Source organism: Limulus polyphemus, unplaced genomic scaffold, assembly GCF_000517525.1.
Source record: "Limulus polyphemus unplaced genomic scaffold, Limulus_polyphemus-2.1.2 Scaffold2567, whole genome shotgun sequence".
NCBI classification, from domain to species: Eukaryota; Metazoa; Arthropoda; class Merostomata; order Xiphosura; family Limulidae; genus Limulus; species Limulus polyphemus.
The window spans coordinates 141298-163099 of record NW_013668177.1 but is presented as its reverse complement, the minus strand read 5'-3'; the positions used below and the strand labels follow the sequence as shown (position 1 = coordinate 163099).

Genomic DNA, 21802 nt, shown 5'->3' with positions numbered 1-21802 from the left:
GCACCCTAACCACCTGACCATGCTGGGCCTTGTTGTTTAAAGATGTTACTGTGTTGCCTGATTCTGTGTAATGTTACATTTGGTACATGAAAAATTACAGATTTAAATATGAGATTCCTCCTGGGAAGAAAGTGTGATTTGATATAAAAAACGTTCACATTGATTCTTTAAAGAAATCCCTGTATACAGAAGAAATAAACAAATTATCAATGTGCAATTTGAAAAAGTAGACCAGTTATATATCATCTTCCCTCATCCAAAAGCTTTCAAATCTTTTATTAACATAAAGATCACCCAAAATTTAACTTTTCTTAGAATCTCAGGAAAGAAAAAAGGAAAACCTAAAAATTGCTACTGTTTGATAACATCTATTGTAATACACCACCTGTAGGAAACATCTCTTGCAAAAATGGGTAATGAAGCTACAAATAGTTAAAAACTAGAAAAAAAAACATTACTTGTACCACTAAAATAAATTTTCTCATTCAGTATCAGATATAACTTATTTGAATTATATTAGACTAATGAAAATAAAAGAATTTCAGAAACTACAAAATTTTATCAAAAATATCAAAGAATGGCTTTAAAGTTTCACACAGCCTATATAGGAGACTGTATTGAAATAATAATATTAATAAAAAATATATTTAAACAACTTCATTTCTTTAACACTAGTATATATTTTTTTTATGTTATCATTACCTAAATTTTGATACTAATGTCTGAATAATGAATGCATCTTCTACACCAGTTTTATCAAGATCTTGCCCTTTAAAAATTCATGAATTTTTTGCTTCATTTATTTTTGCTTCTGATGAAAATGTAATTGCTTTTCAAAAACACTCTGGCTTTTGATTAATTGTTTGTAATATTAAAATCCATTGTGCAATGTTACTTCAAAAATATTTTAACAATAATTCACACTGAGTACTGTCTAGATCTAAACTTAAATGTTTAAAAATACAATTTATAAATTATGTTACATAAGTGCCTAATTTCTCCTGAAGAAGATGATAAAATAATTTTTAAGCTTTTGTGTTTTTCATATTACTGTGAAAGTTTAAAAAATACGTTGAAGTATGCATAATTTTTGATGTCATACTTCTGTTCATAAAAAGATTCTTCGTACTTTGAAATTGAAGGAAATGTATGCTGTACATACATTAATAATGAATTACCAAAGTTGGAGAAGATGTAATAAATAACTATTTCAATTTCATTAGGCAACTTTAACCATATTTTCAATTATATGTTATCTTACATTTCAAACAATAATGATTTTTATTTTGTTACTATTATAGTAGAGAACTTGTTTACTGAGAATATAAATCAAGTGCTTTTATGTAATAAGTTATCCAGTTTTTTTTTATAGAACATTAAAGTGGTTGTTGTAAGGGTTTTCTCATGAAACATTTTTAAAGAAAAAGATCTGGTGCATGGAACTGAAAATTTCTGTAATACTCAGGGACAACAAACAAAATTCTTTACTGAATCATGATAATCATTTACAACAATACTTAAGTATTTAGACCTGAAACACTAGGAAATGGTTCTTTAGAAAAAAATCATAACTAAACCACTTTTTAAGGAGCTAAAAGTTTATCTCTAATTGAAACAAAAAATATTTTGCACTCCAAGGTTCAACATCACAAGTTTTTAGTGATTATGCCTTTATATATTGTCCCTTATGTAAAAATATTATGAATATTAATGTGTATGGGTAAGTTTAGATATATATATATATGGCTACATCTAAAAAGTTCTCATTGAGCATGTTTATATATACATATGAATACACCTAGGAAATAAAGGATAATCACATTAGTAAATTTCAAGGACTATGTATGTACATGTTACATTTATACTCAATGTCATTATATGTAGGGCTGCCATCCAGGAAAGAGACGACTAAGATTGTGAGGGTCTCGAGCCTGTTGAATTAAATAATTTGCCTGTCCATTCACACTTAAAGCTACATCTTGTTCCACACCTTGCAACTTTTGTTGAAGTCGCAGTAGAACTCTTTCAGCAAGCTTGTTTACTTCTACACCTAAAAAGGAACAAGTGTATTGAACAAATTTAATGATACTTTAAAATAAGTCAAACTTGGGTTGGGATGATACTGAAAACTCAAAAATAATACATCAACTTAAATATTGTGACTACTGCCATTGTTGTGATACTTATAGGTATAAAAAATGACTTTAATTTAGCACATTAACATACAGATATAGTATACAAAACTTTTTCAAATCTATTGTGTTTGTACCATTTTAAGTAAAACAAAGAATAACAACTTCAGTATTAACAGCTGTTTCTTTAAGAGCTATTACTTGATAGAACTAGAAGTGGCAGACATAAGACAACTGAGCAGCACTAGTTAAACTGAAATGTTTACTGAGAGTTAAAAAATATCAACTGAAATGTAGTGGTATGACTAATCACTGATTGTACTGAAAAACTGGCAATTTTATTATCTTAACCAAGTGTGGATAATATTTTGATGATCAATTATTAGGTAGTGATAACAAAAAAGCAAAATTTACAATCTGTTCAATCCAGAAATGTTCCCATGATCAGCCATTAAATTACACACTGTGGAAATCCCCAAGGAAATTCCCTTTTACACTTTACCCATTAGATTGTTATCACACTTTGCCACAACATACGAGTGCCTGCAACTGGCTAATGTATGGGAAAGATTAGAAGTCATACAACCTTGATGGAGAATGCTGAATGCCACAGTAACAAAAGCCAGACTAATTAAGAAAATGCCCCTATATTAAGAAAATATTTGATAACGTTCCTCAAAATCATGAACTACTTAGGACTGTTAAATTAACAGTTATCAGTAATCAATTAATAATTGATCTATTGTTGGTTACCCTAACCAACCATTAAACGTGATTTTATAACCAAATTTCACTGCTACTGAAATGCATCTCTAGACTCCACCAAACCTGAAATCAAATATAAAAAAGATTCTTTATGATAACTGGCACTAGATTTCATCTTTTTAATAATGGCCATTCATGCCATTTTACACGACTGAGCCTAAAATGTTAAAAACATCTATTGTATTGTTATACTTACATTTAACTGTAACACAATATATCTTATACACCAAGCTACATTCATGTTCGTCGTGAAAACCAAACTGAATTTCAATATAGTTTTTTCTTAGTTCTTTATCAATGCAACTGCTACTACTTTCACCTATGTGTTCTTTATCAATGCAACTGCAACTACTTTCACTTGTGTTCTTTATCGATGCAACTGCTACTGCTTTCACTTATGTGTTCTTTATCAATGCAACTACTACTGCTTTCACTTGTGTTCTTTATGAATGCAACTACTTTAACTTATGTGTTCTTTATCAATGCAACTACTACTGCTTTCACTTATGTGTTCTTTATCAATGCAACTACTTTCACTTATGTGTTCTTTATCAATGCAACTACTTTCACTTATGTGTTCTTTATCAATGCAACTGCTACTACTTTCACCTATGTTTACAATTGCTTGCATGTTCTAAATGTTTGGTAATGAATCTCCATCTTAAATGAAAATGGCTGATATATCAGAACATAACAATTAAAAGACTAATACATATATGTTAAAAATATCATTATACTCAATAACTCAGTAATTCTGTTTATTATGCAATCTCATTATTGTGGCTTCTGGAGTATATGACACTGAGTTATGCAATGTCTAAATCTCATTTCCTTTCAGATTTGTATTTCATATATCACAAGTATTACCAAACCAAAAACATTTTTAAAAAACATAGTAACAATTATTAAAAATTTTGTATGTTCTTTCAACTGGTAATATGCAAGGTCATATTTTATAGAGCACATTAGGCTCATTAAATGCTATGCAAGAGACCAAAACTGTGTAATTATCACTGAGAAATGTATGGAGAGCAATATACATTAATAAAAAAAATATTCACTAACGTGGTGAACTGCTAACTTATAATAAGACATCATCTTTGAAACAAAATACTACAGGCAACTGTTAATTATATTCAACACAAACTGATCTAAATGTTAACATTGATGTTTGAAGGATATTCTAAAATTATTTCAGCCACAGTAATATTCTACAATTTGAAAATTTGGTGTAGATTGTTCAAAATACTAAATAATTCTCACTATTATATTTACGCTATTTATATGCTAATACTTTTCCTACAACACTGATTAAAAAGTAAGAACTTGCAAATGTCTAGTAAATTTATCCTTTAATAACAGTGCACCATAACGTAAATAATAATAATACAAGCATCTAAAATTGTATTCTCATTAATAAAAATTATAATTCACACACTTCTGAAGAAGTAAAAAAGATGAGCCTAAATAAATACATGTACTAGCAAATTTGGTTTAAAATAAATCATGTCAAAATGTTTCTTATAATAACAGGGATCAATTTCTAATTTTTCAGTAAGCCAGAACCTAGTTGGAGGAAAGTATGTGTCACAAAATATACTATTAGTTCATCAACAAAGGCTATAATAACAAGGTTTTCCTAATAATGAATTACTAAGGTTATTTGTAACCATGAGCTATTCCATTTAGCCAAAGCATCACATCACTGGTTCATATGACAAAATCCAAACATGAATATGCTTAAAAGGCTTAAGATGAAATATTAAAAGTTGTGTTTAATACAGGTCTTTCTCTTCATAAATATATTAAGGTAATACAGAGTATGTTAAAACTGAACACTGAAGAATAGAGTTAAATCTTTTGCACAACACAATGCTAGCCTACATTTACCTGTTTATTCATGAAATTTTATATCTCTAATTGTTTTTAACTTTCACTGTATTTCACTTCCTCTCTTTAAGTCTAATATGTTTTGTAATACAAAACAATAACTTTAATTAACCTTATTATTGTTTTAAAAATTCATACTGTTTATGGATCAACATTTGCTTTGAAATTTTAAAAAATACATTCACACTACAGTTTAACAACAGAACATTTATGTGTTCTCTAGTTCTCCTATATTGTATTCAAAAAGTCCTACATACATTAATTAGAGTATAGCTTAACCTCAAGTTTAAAGGAAAACTGGAACATATTGTACAAATTTAATCAACAATAAAGCATGTAAACTTAGGTAGCTGTATACAATAATATGATGCAATGCTTTTTTCTATTGAAAATTTTTGCAAATTAATCAATAAATAAGCAACTGATTTCTTATCACATCTGGGTAGTTAATTAATTTTAGTTTCATGGTTTAGGAGTCCAATATTTTATTTTATGCCTTCATTTACACCTTGAATATTTGAATTTTCAAATTTATAAACATGCCACAAAGTAAAAAACAAAAAACTTGCATGGTATCACTTTTGAAAAGGTGTTTTTGAACTAAACACTTTTGCATCACAAACATTTTGTGGTAATAACAACATTTAACAATCAGATCTTTTATGAAAATTTATTTCTGGGCTTTGACACTGTTTGAGTAATAAAATGTTAATCTTGAAGACAATAATAAATCAGTAAATGTGTTATTAGCTTTTTTACATCTCTATTTACCTTGATTTCCACAATCACCAAGTTCCTCAAACCCACAACCAGTTGGTGTTGGAATGAGTTCTGTTTCATCAAGACCTAGACCTTCATGATGATGTTGAATTTTTATTGCTCTTGTTGGAGTTAGAGTCCATACATAGAGTGGATCATACAATAGAACTTCTAAAATAGTAAGCAACGATTCCTGTGACTTTCTCATTACTTCCATGGTCTTTTCACAGCATCTAGAAAGAAAAACCAAAAACTGAAAACTTATTATGGATACATAATAATTACAAATATTTCTTTTTTCTTCCAATTTTTGTTTTTAAATGCCAATTTCCAAAGCTTTGCTGGTGTTAACTGATAATCCTTGGTTGAATTCAAACATTATTTTCAGCTTGGTAATCAGAGATTAAAATTAACTTTGTTCATCACAATCAAACATTTGATGTAATTTTCCATGTAGAAATGTTATTCTGTGCTCACTCAGCAATGTGAGTAAATTTGTTATTAGCTTTGCCAATTTTAAAAAATTCATCAAAACAAATGTTATTTAAAATATTTCTGAATGCTTATCATGAAAAACAATACAAACATAAATCCTATAATCTAGAAATAAACATATTTGCACTTAAGATATTTTCTGAGTAACATAACACCATGGATCAATAAAAACATGATTACTCCTTCAGGAACAAAATAAAGTAAACGCAAGATGTGGAACAGATATAATCAATTTATTCAAACAGGAAGTGTTAATAAAGGTTGTGAGATAAACTGGTTACTCAAATAGCCAGTAGCATGTTCTGTGCGAGATACATACAAAAGATCCACAAGTTGTGTGGAAAACTACAAGTGGGCAGATACTCACTGAAGAAAAAAGTTTCATTTTAATTTGTAAAGGCTTTGAAATCCATCACAAGTTAGGTAAACCTGGTTATTTTGACACGTCACGTATTCTTAATCTTCCTAAATAGGTATCTGATTTGTCAGCATTCATTCATCTGCTGCCTCTATGTAAAGTCTCATATTATAGCAGTATGTAAGTTAATATACTTAATTTGTAAATACTTACACTTAATAAGATTAGAATCATTTCTGAATGGGGTTCTTATTTTCTGACTAGATTCCTTGTGTTATACTTTAAATTGTCGCTTTCAGTGTCATCTTAGATGATCTAACCATTTTTTTCAAACTTTACGGGAATGTTCTTTTTACATACACTTACAGAAACATTTTTTTAATTTTAAATTATATCTTTTTCTGATGTTAATAGCCTATTTGTATTATGATATAGAGTTAGTCAAAACTGAATTGTGTTAGTTATTGATATATTTATGAAAGGTTAAGGTAAATATCTCAACATAAAGTATTGTCCACTATTCCAGGATTTGATGCTGTATAATCCCACTGAACTTTTAAAAGAGATCAAAATACTCAGCAAACTAGTGTAAACACAAAATACATGGAACAAAACTTTCACACTGAGGTAGATGCTCTCTCTTTTATTCACACTGTACGCCAGTGAGTGTAACTTACTATAATCGCTTAGAATAAATGAATAATTTTATTTCTGATTAACTAAACATAAAGTTCAAGCATGTTTCTTACATTATCATTTAGTACAATCTTTCTGACTTCCTCGTTCAAGAAACTTTATGACTCAGACTTGTGCCACTAACCATACATCGCTACATTAAAACTTAGCTTAACAACAGTAAGTGTCTAATTGTAACTATGGTAAAAACACTAACATGGAGAATGTGAAACCATTATTTTAAACTGAAATAATCATCTTTCAAAATTTGTTTATGTCCAACTTATTTTATTTAATGCATGTCTGTTACAATCCAACAGGGTAAATAAAAAATTCAGCTTAAAGTGCTATATACACAATATCTTATTCTTTATTGTAAAGGTCATAACACAAATGATGTAATAGTTTATGCTGCTTCACATATTATCTCTTGACGGCTGTGATGAGAACTTAATCTTTAACCCAAGATAAATAATTCATTAAGCTTTCAAACATTTTGAATAAAATAACTCTTCTCAAAAATTATTTAATTAAAAATGCCATAATTTCACCTTTAAAATTCAAGTAATTGGAATGCTTCCAAGGAATATATTAATCTTGGCCAGAGTTCTATGATCGTACCTGTGCTACAACTTTCTGTTAAATGAATAAACTGATAACCAGAAATTAGGAACTATATGTAAGCTACTAGCAAATGACTTAGTGACTGAGCTTGTCACTTGAACCCAACTAAGATTTATGTTTAAAATAGATTTAATTTCAGTTATACATTGATGTACCAATTTTTTATGAGCTTATTAGCTGGTCAGTTACTCTATTTCAACATAATTCATACATTACAGGGCAATGACAAGGAAAGTAATAGCTTTCAATGATAGAACACTGAAATCAAGATAATTTTATATACACTTAAAATAAGGATTTGACAGTCAGATATTAATTGTTGTTGGTTATTAGTCTATATGATCACCTACCTATAATTACTAATTAGTTACTTTCTTTATCTTTTATTACTAGGTACTAATTACTAATTAGTTTATATCCACATTTTGGCAGCTAATCTTCTGTTATCTTCAGAGAAGTCCTGAAGAGGACTGTTTTGCAATCCTGGGTCTTCTTAATAGCAGGGTTAGTGTGCTTTCCACTCATACAGAGTTTTAATCGTAATTTAGAGTTGAATCAGTTGTGTGAATGGTTTCAATATGAGTATCCAGGTTTTGCTGACTTCTGTGTTAGGTTGACCAAGCATGTTATTTATTTGCTCTAGTGTAGAAAGCTTCTTTTCTCTTTCTTCTTGAAAGTGGTTCATATTCCATTATTAAGTATTATTTAATTTTACTCTATAGTCATCTTCCTCTGGCATGATAGGCTATTGCAGATAGTTCAGTATTATTGTGTATTGTATGTATATTAATGCTACTGATTTCTAATTTTTTTAATGTTATTTCATTTCCCTGATGTTTTGGAATCCACATTTACAAGGGATGTTTTAAATTATGTTATTGGTTTTCTCTTTATTGGGTCTTCAGGTGTTTTTGTGTGTATTAACTGTGATAACATTGTGTTGTGGCTTCTGAATACTCAGTATGCTTTCAGAGCTTTGACAAAGGAGAACAAAGCTGTGTGCCTGTAATTTTCTTCTAGTTTATCAAGTGATCAGGGTATCCAGATTCAAGGAATTTTGTAGTAATATGCTTTTCTTTCTTCTTAGTATCTTTTGTATTATAAACCTTGTTCATCCTGGAGACTGTTGGGGTGGTTTTACCACTAGTTGAAACATTTATCAATATCAGGGATTTTTGTATATATATGTAACTTTTGAGGATAATGCCTTCAAAACAGCCTCCCTAAGAAACAGCCAAATAACTGACAGTAAACCATAGCACTACGTCACATATCAATAGTATGCCTAATATTCACAGGCAAGGGTACACACTTCATCTCATAGTTAATTGCAGAGACTCATCATGCCACTTGTTTGATAGGTATCTTGTAGATATGTCACTATTAATCAGTAAAACATCCTGAAATGTGAAGAACACATTCTACTTCATAGATTATAGAAACAGCAACAATAAACTCACTAGATAGAATGATTCGCTTCAATGTATCTAACCTATTCACTAATGTAAAAATTCTGCCAACACTTGAAAATTACAGGACTCTAAAGGAAAGTACCCAACTGTCACTCTTCCTGATAACATAGAGTACTGTGTAAAAGTGTTAGGAAAAGAAAATATTTTGTCATTCTTTCCATTTAATGGGCTAATTCTTCCATGCCATTACAGAATGTAAATTTCAACATTATGGTAATGCTTCACTGATCCCTGTTGACATTGAATGAGCCAGGGTGAGAATACTTATCATTCTTTAGAATTCCCATATACTTGTACCAAGGCCATGTCACAAGGGTTCTGCTTGAATGAACATACTGATGAAATTTAGGGTCTTAAATAACTTTCATGGTACCCCATGCAGTGTCTTAATCATATAGAAAGAAGATAGCAAGGAGCTAGTATATGGTACCGTTATGCTAGAAGAAATTAATTTAATAACACTCTACAAATACAACTTGATAAAAACAGTGTTTAACACTACACATTAAGTTTTGTTGTCATGCCACAGCCCAAAAAGCATAGAGAATTATCAGCAGAGCAGAGAATTCACATAAAAGCTTTACATGATGCTGGTTGGACTCTCCAACAGAATGCGGCAGACTTGAAATGAACCCCAAACACTGTTAAGTACACCCTAGATCGTGAGACCGAGACAGGTATATTTGAAAATAGGAAAGGAAGAGGCAGAATACCTGAACTCAATGATACTGATGTAAAGTATCTTTGTTTATGCAGCCTTCTGGACAGAAGCAAGACTGCCACTGATCTCAAGCATGAGATAGAGAACCATGTACCAAACGACAGAAAAGTGTCCAGATCTACAGTATTAAGAAGACTCAACAAGAATGGAATATTTGATCGTGTAGCAGCTAAAAAACCTTTACTTCGATCTCCAAATATTGTCAGGAGACTGAAATTTGCTAAAAAGTACAAAAACTGGACTGTTGATCACTGGGAAAGGGTGTTATGGACAGATGAGTCCAAGTTTGAAATATCTGGTACAAAACATAGGCTGTACTTCTGGTAGAAGAAAGGTGAAAGATACTTACCTCAATGCGTAGTACCTACCATGAAGCATGGGGGAGGCAATATGATGGTTTGGGGGTGTTTTTCTGCTGAGGCAACAATAGATATTTGCAAAATAGTTGGAATAATGGACCAGCGCAAGTTCCATCAGATACTGATCCATCAAGGTATACTCAGTGGTTTATGTATTATTGGTAAAGGATTCTACTACCAAAAAGATAATGACCTCAAACACGCATCCAACCTATGCAGAAATTACTTAGCTAAGACAGAAGTTGCTGGAGTCATTCAAATGATGAAGCCTCACTCTCAACCCAACTGAGCAGATCTGGGATTTGATAGATCAAAAACTTGACAAATCAAAAGTTACTTCCACAGAAATTTTACAGGAGTGTATTAGAGACATTTAGAGTAAAATCACCAAAAGACATTTTGATTAAATATGTTGCAACAATGCCTGAAAGACTGCCTGCAGTTATTAAAGCAAAAGGGGGGATACAAACTGTTTGCTGAACTCAAGCATTTCCACGGAGTTTCCTTGTACTAAATATGAAGATTAACAAAATTTTGATGTTTCGCCTGTGAATTACCTTCCATTGTTCTTTGAAAGTAGCCTGTAATCTAATATTTGACTCAAAACTTTCTATATTAGCACAAACCAGAACAGTATTTAAACACCACAACATAATATGCCCAAAATTAATGCACATCAAACCACCTAAAAACCAAATGGACAACAAAAACACCAAAAAAAGTCAAGAACATAAAAGACATGTAATATTCTATAACATTGACTTATGTGGAATAGTCCATCATAACAGAAACAAAGATCAGAGAATCAAGTGGTATAACACAAAAATAATGGAATATGAACCACTCACAATAAAAAGAAAACATCTATATCCACATAACTGATAACATACTCAATCCACTTAGCATAGAAGTCAGCATATACCCACCTTGAAACCATTCAAATAGTTCATTAGTCTTCATTAAGAAAACTCCATACAAGTGTGTAACAGCAACACACCACACTTTCTAAAGACCCAGGGTAAAATCCTGGCTCCTACCTCCAACCTCCAAAGGACTTCCTTGAAGATGACAGCAGATTAGAATCTTAAATTCAGGATATAAATTAATTAAACATTTATATTAAACACTGAAAAAATAACTAATTCACAATTAGCCCCAGGTGGTCATACAAGATAAATCAAGACTCTTGTATGTTGACAAATAAGTTGTTACACTTTTTTCAGTGAATAAAATGAGGAATACCATATGCGTAACTTAGGTCTGTGTTTGAAGACTATACAAAGAAATATTCATTTTCAAATGTATGTTATACTGACATTCTTTGGTATACACCTGTAATATTATATAGACTACATTAGTTTGGTCACTTTTTACATTAACAGAAACCCCACAGAAGATGCTGCACTATACAGAGACAAGAAGTAAAATCTCAGCAGATGATAAAATACATAACAAATGTTCTTCGTGTAAAACAACAGACTGTACCATAAAAATCATAAACAGCATGTAAAGAAATGTTTGTCTATTAAGCAAAACATACAACATATCACCAAAACTACAAATTAAATATATAACTATAACCTGAGGTCAAAATAAAGAGAGCACATTTTGAATATTTTCACCTAATATATTGCAGATGAACTCGGAGTTAGCCCATTTTTTGCCCCACCTCCAAATAAAAGGAAAAAAAATTGCTTACCTCCGAAATACACCTTCAACACCACTAACACCCATTCCATCAATAACATCTCTTGTTAGACGAAACGGAACAGTTTCTGGAGTTGGTAAAAGTTTCCCTTGCTCAAATGCTACACCTGAAAAAAATTCACTCTCATATTTTTACACTCATCCATACAGTCCTCCCCTCAATAGAAGTTTCACTGCATATTTTTCAATTTATGTAACTTTTCATATTAGTTTTCACATGTAAGTATTTGTATTAGCAAGAATATTTTAAACAATAAATAAATGTAAAACATTTCTTTTATATTGTTAAAATTGTTTCAACTGAATACAAAAGGGTGCTCAATAACTTTATACAAGATGCAATTAGTTTAATAGAAGACCCGGAAAACACTATATATGTATACATTTCCTATTCTGATTATAAATAATTTCCAATACAAGATATACAGGTTGCACAGATTTTAAACTTTAATACATTTGATGTTTTAAAATGTTTAAAACCATTTGCAGAAAGCCATGTACACTAAGATTTAAATTATCCAACAGATAAAGCACTTGCTGGTTTTTGTACTAAGTTTTAAAAGCTTCACATTATTTTGTAGTTCACTGTATATTTTGACAAACAACACAATTTATAATAAGAATATTAATATTATAACATGTAAAATATGTATATTTATTAAAATTTTGAATATTAACAATGTTTGGTGACCATGTCATTATTATAAAGAAAAATACTACAATACATTTAACAGTTGGTGGAAAAAGCTTACCTAAATCTATATGAATCATTTCAGCTGTACTTTTATCAATAAGTATGTTCTGAACATGTCTGTCACCCAGACCCAGGATGTGACCAACTGGTTTGGGTAAAAAATTTAATTAGTCTCAAAGCAACTTACATTACTCATTTAATAATATTGTTATACCAACATAATATTTGAAGAATACACTCAATCTAACACTATTATGATGATTCTAATAATGGAAATATTTCCAAAAAAATTACTGCTCTGGAACAAGTTGTAATCTGAGGTCTATTGTTAAATATTTTCTTAGGGCTGAATCGCTTTAAAATTTGTCATCACAGAGATACAGAATGGATGCTCAAATATGAAGTATGCTCTACTTATAAGAAAGTTGTAGATTAATAGTATGAAAGCCTGGTGTATCAAAGAAAATACTTCATTAATTAATATCTATAAGCAAACAAGATACAGTTGGAGTTAACCAACTAAAAGTTTCTTTTTGAAAAAAAAAACATTCCAAAAGATTTATCTAGGTTTCATCATCAGTAGTCTGTCAACATAGTATAGTACAGCTTAAATAAACCAGGTCGCCATCCAGGTGGACCATGCTTCAATGAAGTATTTTGTTAGCTTTAAAAAATCCAAAAGAGAAATGATAGCATATTGGATAAAAATGTTGCTAGAATATGACTTCTTCATAGTGTACTATCAACATGAAAATGTTGGCAAGTTGTCTCATTGCACTGTTCAACCCTGTAATTCATTGAAAGTTCTGAACCTGGTTACTGTGTGAAAACTGAAACCATTTCTGCCATAGCAATGTCAGGTTATATAGTAAGAGGTTCCACTAGTAGATAAATGCCACAATTAAAATTTTTGGGACTCCAAGAAGAGCACTGAAATGTCCCAGACCCTAGCTTGGGTGCTCCTTGTCATTCAGTAAGATGAAGTTTGGGAAGGATAGCTAGAGGAACAAAATAAAGATGCATTAATCTTTACAGTTGTATGGTCATTTATGAATGCAAAAAGGTGTGTTGTGCTCTTGTTATCAACCACTGAGTCATTATTCTCAGCCTGTGCTGCAGCTAGTGATCCCCAGAGCTATAAGGCACAAGATTCTATAGTTGTTATCAACCACTGAGTCATGTTTATCAGTCTATGGTGCAGCTAGTGATCCCCAGAGCTATATAGCACAAAATTCTACAGTATTTCCATAATGCTAATAATGGAGACTACCAAGGTGTGATGTGTACGTGTGTTAGCATTTGACGACAGTTCTACTTGCCATCGTTGAATCTAGATGTCCAGCACAGACTTGCACATTGTACTGTGTGTTTTGCCTAGGGAAAGAGTCATCCAAAAGAAGACAAACACCTGCAACGAATTGTTAGATCTCCTCTAAAAGATAGTGCTGGATAATGCTGGTCCACTCCCAGAGAAAAACAAATCTGTACATACCTGTCACCATCGACTACTTCACAACATGGACCGATGCTTATCCATTGGTCTATATTTTGGCACAGTCTGTAACTGATGTGTTGGCAGAGAACTGGACAGCTCAGTTCAGATCAGGAAGATAATTTCAACAGCCAAATGTTCTCTTGAGTTGTGTAGTGTTAGATGTGGGGAAAATGTTTACTTTGTTACAATACCCACAGTTCAATAATTTATCAAAATGGGTAATACAAACTACCAAGCTTACAAAATTTGCTCCTTCGGGCAGAAGTGAATTGGACGAGATCTAACCATACATTACAATGGTGTCCAGAGCAACTGAATAGAGATCAGCAGGTCCTGCTCCCTGTGGAAATGATGTCCCTCACAAGTGGGCACTTCACAATATCCACAAAAATATGTGGAATGGTTAAGGTCTGCATTAGCTTAGATGTCAACAACTAGAAAAGGCCACCATACACCAGAAGAAGTGCTATTAAAAAGTAGTGAAAAACAGATTAATATACGAGTTAGTTTATGCTAGGCACACAAAAGTGTACAGAACAATTCAATATTAAGTTGTGTCCATACATTACAGATAAGCCTCTGTGCACTGATTAGACTAGGAATCAGAGGTCGAGAGTGATAAGGTAGAGGAGGGTGAGGATGCCACCTCGTATCACATTGACTAAGCTGATTAAAAAGAAAGTGCCGAAAGTACTTATTTGGATGTTTATGATGAGTCAGAAGAGGAAATGCTAGAGTTAGAGGCAAGAGACAGGTCTGATAGTTGGCTGCAACCAATAGCATCCTGATTAATATTTGATATTTTGACAAAACCACTCACCTGGTCTGGCCAAGTGGCACAAGTTCTACAGAATAAACCACCCAATCCTCGCTAGATTCTACCCCATACATTTACCAGTATATATCTTCTTCATGTGCAGTGAGAGAACTGTGTTATTCTGAGTGTGAACTGACATATGCTGTTGTAAGAATATGATTGATGACAATTTTAGCTGAAAAATCTTAGTTTGGCTGAATACTGCCAGTAATTATTTGTTTCCTGGTGCAAAAAGAAATGTTTACAGTTTCATGGTTCTTGCAAACCTATGAAACTTTTAGCTTTGGTATCAAAACACACCCAAAGAAGGAAAGTCAAGACAAAAGTGAACAATATTTAACATGCATTATTCTATACGAGTGCAAAACTATAATGTTTACAACATTAGCTTTAAAAACAATTATTTCAGTAACATAAACAAACATGCAAGGAAAAACATTAACTCTTTACCTTTCTATGGTTTATAAGTAACACAATACTATTACATTTGAATACAAATTCCAACAGACACCTAAAAATCCATAATTAGACCTATCATATGTGAAGCACAAGTTTACTCACTGCATAATCTAAGACAATTAGCCTTAATAATCACTGCCACAACTTCATTCGATGTTCCACAGTTAACACATTGTGTGAAATAAGGCAATTACATGTTTCAGATGCAATTTAGACACATATACACACAAGAAATTTACAGCAAAATAATTGATGGCAATTGATTTATACAGTTCATGATACCACAATTTTAAAAGTTCCCTATTTTATAAAACTAGTATACATTTCCAACTATCTCAATACAGACCTAAAAATCGACAATTAGGCCTAAAGCTTAAATATGCTTCATATACAAAGAACGAGTTTACCCACTAGAAGAATAAAATATTACACCATTTCCATTATTAGTGATAGTGGGCTCAATGCTTGTCTATTTAAAACATACACCCTTCTCATATTTATAGTATCCACTTAATAATGCTGCAGATGTGAAAAAAATCTTTGGCCTTTTGCTCATATGGTGCAGCATATATTTCGTAGGCGAGCAATATCAATTTTTTCTTAAACTTATGTATCTTGGTACGTATCGTATTGCGGCATCAACATGTAGATACATATCATATCGACTACGATGATGAGATATGCACACCTTGTATTAATGATATTACCATTTCATGTACTGTTGAAATTTGTATTCAGTATTATTGACTGAGAAATAAAAAGAATATTCGCACATGGTTTTTATATCTGTAAGTCTGTGTCAAAGGGTATTCTTATGTTTAGTCAATTTTGTGTTTGCTTTATTTTAAAAAGCTGAATTTGATTTCACTGATGCAGGATTCATTCATATTTTTCTGCCATTGTGATATAAAGTATTAATTTCTATTTGCTTAGGATATCTATAAAGTAATTTTGAAAAATGATCGCACTGTTTAAGGAGTAGTTGCGTAATATGGAATGAATCCATGTTAAATGTTGTTTTAGTATATTTAATGTGAGATTTTGTTTAACCCTATCACCATGGGTATCCTTTACTGCACATGACACAAGGTTTTAGTGTCTTACATTCAAAATTTTATTAAACTACTTTTCGTTTATGTTATTAGTATAGCATAAAATCTTAGGTAATAATCCATATTTTAATAATATATAAGTTTTAAGTTCTTAATTTTATAAGGCAATATTTCAAAAAATCTTGAATTTCCCCTAGTGTGACATATTTTCTCTATGTATATCCTCTTCTCTATTTTATCCACTAAATTACTCACTATAAAATCATCATTGCTTAGACAAGCGATAATTTTTTATGGCCTTCAACTCTGTTTGGTTACAGAGCTATCAAATAGAAAATCAGATCCCTCCTGCCACATCCTCTCTTTCAGGATTTGTTAAGACTTCTCTCTTACGTTTAATTATATATTACCCATTGCCAACAGAAAGCCAAGGTTTTCATCTATCAAATGACATATTATATTACGTTGTGTTCTGAACAGTTAATCCTCAATTTCACTTACAGTACAGGTTTGATGGGAACGGTAACGACTAGCTTGGATGAATTTTGTAATGGCTCTTGTTGCATAGTTAGAAAGCCTAAAAAAGTGTGATTGTTAGAAAAAATTGTCTGCTTTTTGCATGTTATTATTCTATGTACTTTGGTGCATTATTTAATTAAATACAAATTATTTAATGCACTACTACCATTAGTATAAAAAAGTAATATTAAGTGTCATCGATCGTCAACAGCAAAAAAAAAAAGTATAAGTACTTTATTTCTTGTTTTTCATGTTTATTTTTATTTATTATTATAAAAGTAAATAAAATGTAAAAATAGTCTTTAGGTTAGTTAAGGTTATATTAGGTAAAGCAAATAATAATAATAATATCATAAAGATATTTCATGAGGCACGCATGTAACCAGCTCGGAGTAGCTTGTGGGTAATGTAATTCAACAGCATAACATGAGCTGCACATTCCCCAAGTGATTTACAACTTATAATGGCACAATTAGTAGTTAAACATGGTTCAAAGGGCAATCAAACAATAAAATGTAATTATAAATAGATGCATACTGTTACGAGTTTAAAGCTATTTAGGATAAACGAATGTAGTTTCATATTACATTTGAAGTCATTCTAAAAAGAAATTGAGGGTAATTTAGATTTATCTCGATTTTTTTTTTTTTTGTACAGTTATGAGGTCAGTCAAATTGACCAACCATGTATACAGTTAGGGTAGAGAAGATAACAAATAAAATATAAACTTTTACTGAAAAAAGACACTTGAAATATATGTAGGAGGTTTTAGAGATTACACAAAGGAAATTTTAGATTTTTGAGATGAAGAAAAGTATTTTTAATCTTAACATGAAAATCACTTTGCATAAGGACTATTAAAATAAATACTCAATATATTCATGGACAAAGTTTTTTTAGTTTATTAAAAATACTTCACTAAAAAAGTATGCTTTTTTGTATGTGAAAGACTTATAATTTATAATGTTTAGTGAATGTCTGCCAATTTTCATGAAGGTATACACACTGTTTTAAAAGTTAGTAGTATCAAATATATAAATACTTTGAATGAGTACAAAAAGGTCATGTGGTAGGTCAAATTGATTGAGCCCATGTTGAGAGAGTTAAAGGGCCCAATTTGTAGTTTATACATGTTAATTTTATAATGGGTCATTCTGTATTGTTATTTTTTGCTCACCATTTTGCTGTTAGGATGTCAAACAGTTTGTATCACTGTTTTGTTTTCCTGTTAGGTAATTTCTCCCTGAATTATGGAATCTAATGTAATCTACTCATTATACTATAAATATTAATAAGGCAATATAATTTTTCCATTTTTCTTTGTTTACAGTCATAAACTAGCAAAACAGACCCAGTTGCCATGCCCACCTGTCACATTCTGTCTTTCACAGATTGCCAGTAATTCTCTCTAACCTTTTACATCATTTATGAACAATAAAAGGGTTTTAATCTATCAAATGACATACGATGCAGTAGAGGGTACTGTCTATTTCATCTTCAGTTTGAAAATTTATTTCGTGATGTTCAAATTGAGTAGCTATGGGAATTATTTAAAGCCTCTCTTCCTTAGTTAGAAAGCCAGTTAAATTATATTTATATAACATTCTTAAAATTCAGCATGTTATCATTCTGAGTTCTTAGGTGTATTATTTAAATAAATAAACATTATTTAGTATATTAGTACCATGATTATAACAAAAAAAAATTGTCTTAAATTTCATAGGCAACAATCAGCAAAAAAAAAAATGTCAAACATAAGTACTACATTATTTTGTTTTTCATGGATATTTATATTTATTGTTATAAGAGTAACTATTAGAAATTTATTAGGTTAAATTGCATAAGAGAAAATATTAATAATAAAGCTTGCCCACAAAATATGCTTGCAGGTAGCTTGTGTGATACGTAATTCAATACAGTAATGTGAGCTACATATTCACCAAGTGAATTACAACTTGTATGGTGGGATTATTAATTTTACTTATGTGAAAGTAGACAGCAGTTTTCTCCATTAGTACTTTAAGTGATATCTCAAGGTTACAACCTCCCTTATTTCCTAATGGAAAGAACAGTAAGTTAGAAGTGGTAGTCACCCTCAGAATGTGTAATGTTATAGTTTTATGTATACAACATAATATTTTCTCAGTCTAGAATCAGGTTCTGAAGACTTAGAGATTTTTCAACAGCTTCAGTAACATATGCAAGTTATAAAGATATACAGAAAACATGAATCTCTCCTCACATAAGGAATGTCCTTTGAAATAAACCAATCCACAAATTAGTGTAAAATGCACAATATCATGTATGTTAGCTAAATTAAAGTAAAAAATAAACCAAACTGTTGAACAAAATGTTAATAAAAAGACTAGGAAACTAGTTTCAACGCTTTCATGTGTCCTCTTCAGTTCTTTTGAGAAAAACTTTGCCTGCACTATTTAAGTAGTATCTAATTGTGCAATTTCCTTTAGGATACAGATGGTTAGGAAACACTTTAGCATGAAGAGTCACATTATTTTCAATAGTATTGGGGTACTTCAAACAAAACCATACACAAAGATAGAATAGGGGGCATCTATATTTCTCCATGGCAATAATGTAGAGAAGCTTATATTGGTGAAACAGGAAGTAATTTAAACTTTAAAATGTTATATAAGTGTTTGTTTGCTAAGAGGGAAGGTAGCTAGTCAACATCACCCATTACCAGCTCTTGGACTACTCTACCAACAAATAGTGGTATAAACCATCACACTGTACCACCCCCATGGCTAAAAGGGCAAGCATATTCAGTTGTGTGAGTTTCTTAAGTGTGTAAACTTGTGTTCAGTGGATTTTGTTGGATCTTTAGTTATTTTAACACATTTCTTTCAGTCATTCAGAACCTTTAGTAAACCTTCTTTGTAATAATTTATCTGCAGGTAAAGATAAAACAACATCATCATTTATTACAGTGTATCCTCATTGTCAAACTTAAACTAGAAGGGTGTTAATAAGCAGGTTTAGGAATATTAACAGTCTGTATTCTAATGGAACCAGCCAACCCTTTGTTTTGTAGACCTTGAATAGTTTTTTTCACAGGAACTGCAAAATGAAAAGGAATTGCAGCAACATTAAGGGCAGCTGTTTCACTTTCAAATGGATATGTAAGTTACCAGTCCCTATGGGGTTCACCTATTTCAGCACAACATACAGAACATCTGTAGAACATTTTGAATAGATAGCTACTGCATTAGCCTATACCAACTGTTCTTATAATATGCAATTAACATTGTATTTTAAAACTCTAGTATAATAATATAAGGTTTACATCCTATCTTATAATAGTTTCTCTTACCTATTGAACATGTAGCTACACTCTGAGTATAAGCCAAACGACGTTCAAACCAAACTGCAGGCTCAGGAAACTGCTCCAAAAAGAAGTAACGAAAAACTGGCAGAAAATTTTGACAAATTTTAAGGTATGTTTTCAGTTTCTCTTCTGCTGTGTTCTGTGATGCCTTCTGTTAAGAAAGATCATGTATGTGTATGTATATTATTTAAGCTCCAACTTTTAAAATTGCAATAGAAGTATATATTAACAAGACCTTTACAATTAACACTAATAAAAACTGATTACTAATAAAAAAATGATTTCATTATTAATATCTGAACCTTTTAAAATCTAATACTTTTTTCGAGAAATGTTATTGTAATAAATGTGAGGATGAAATACTTTATTCATACAACATAAATATTTTCAGTTTAATTTTAATGTATAATTACTGAATTTTTAGTAATAGTATTCACAGAATCAACAAAGAATACACTCAAAGTCTCAAGAGAGGAGTATGAGTTAAGATAACTTATATTACCATTCTCCTCATGTGGATTACTCCTGACAATTATTATCCAAAGTTATCTATGTAAATTTTAAATGTGTTTCAAATTACACCTTCATTTACTAATTTAATTCTAGAATGACAATAAATAACCACATATTTTTACAAAGGAATATGACAAGTCTCATTAGGCAATAAACAGATGAAACAATTAAAATTAATCATTGTAGACACCACTTACACTCATTTCATTTCTACATTTTGATGCTGTCCAGCTTTGGGGGTAGTATGTTAAGTGTGCTCCTCCTTGACCATCTTTTCCAATTAGGTATTCACCAAATGGTTGAGTTCTCTCACACCACTGTAATACCCCACTTCGACGAGACAGGGGAACCACCTTATGAAATTAACATTACCAAGACTAAATTTACATTCACTTATCTTAATGAGCCCATATATAATACATAATGTTTATTTTTGAGCTCACATATAAAATACATGCTTATGTCTTTCAACCCTTGGTGATAAATTAATGTATACATTTAGGTGGGTGACCATATATACAACTTAAAAATTGGGTTTAAAAGAACTAACACATATTTTGTTAATGAAACAGTTTTTTCCCACAACCCATTAAAAAGTAACTCAGTGAAAGTAACCATTATAAACATTTACAATACGTTTAATATATATATCTATATACACACTACTCTTGTTCTAAGAAATATGGTTAATAGTTTATTGCAAACATTTAAAGAAAGTACTTATAAAAATGCCTACCTGTATGAGTACCTTAAAAATTGAGAAAGTGTTAGTTAGTTAGTGTAAAAGTAATTATTTAAAGTAAGAGTTAAAACTTTACTTTGTATGTGCGAACACTCAATTTTCGACCTCTTGTTTCTGAATTTTTCCATAGTAAACAGTTGACTAGTCTAAAAACTTGCTGCATTACAGCATCTTGTCGAAGATCATCCCCACCCTAAACAAAAACAAA

General features: G+C 30.9%; 1 protein-coding gene across 1 annotated transcript in view; it reads right to left on the bottom strand.

Annotated features, from left to right (window-relative positions):
• Positions 1–1461: 1461 nt before the first annotated feature.
• The window catches only part of LOC106467321 (serine-protein kinase ATM-like), a 158523-nt gene continuing 138182 nt past the window's right edge, over positions 1462–21802 (bottom strand). The window contains exons 54-60 of the mRNA XM_022395484.1: positions 21671–21787; positions 21050–21205; positions 20325–20490; positions 12710–12796; positions 11950–12064; positions 5559–5779; positions 1462–2050 (exon numbers count right to left, since the gene is read on the bottom strand). Coding sequence (XP_022251192.1) covers positions 1875–2050; positions 5559–5779; positions 11950–12064; positions 12710–12796; positions 20325–20490; positions 21050–21205; positions 21671–21787 — 1038 coding nt within the window. The 3' untranslated portion in view covers positions 1462–1874. The remainder of the gene's footprint in view (positions 2051–5558; positions 5780–11949; positions 12065–12709; positions 12797–20324; positions 20491–21049; positions 21206–21670; positions 21788–21802) is intronic.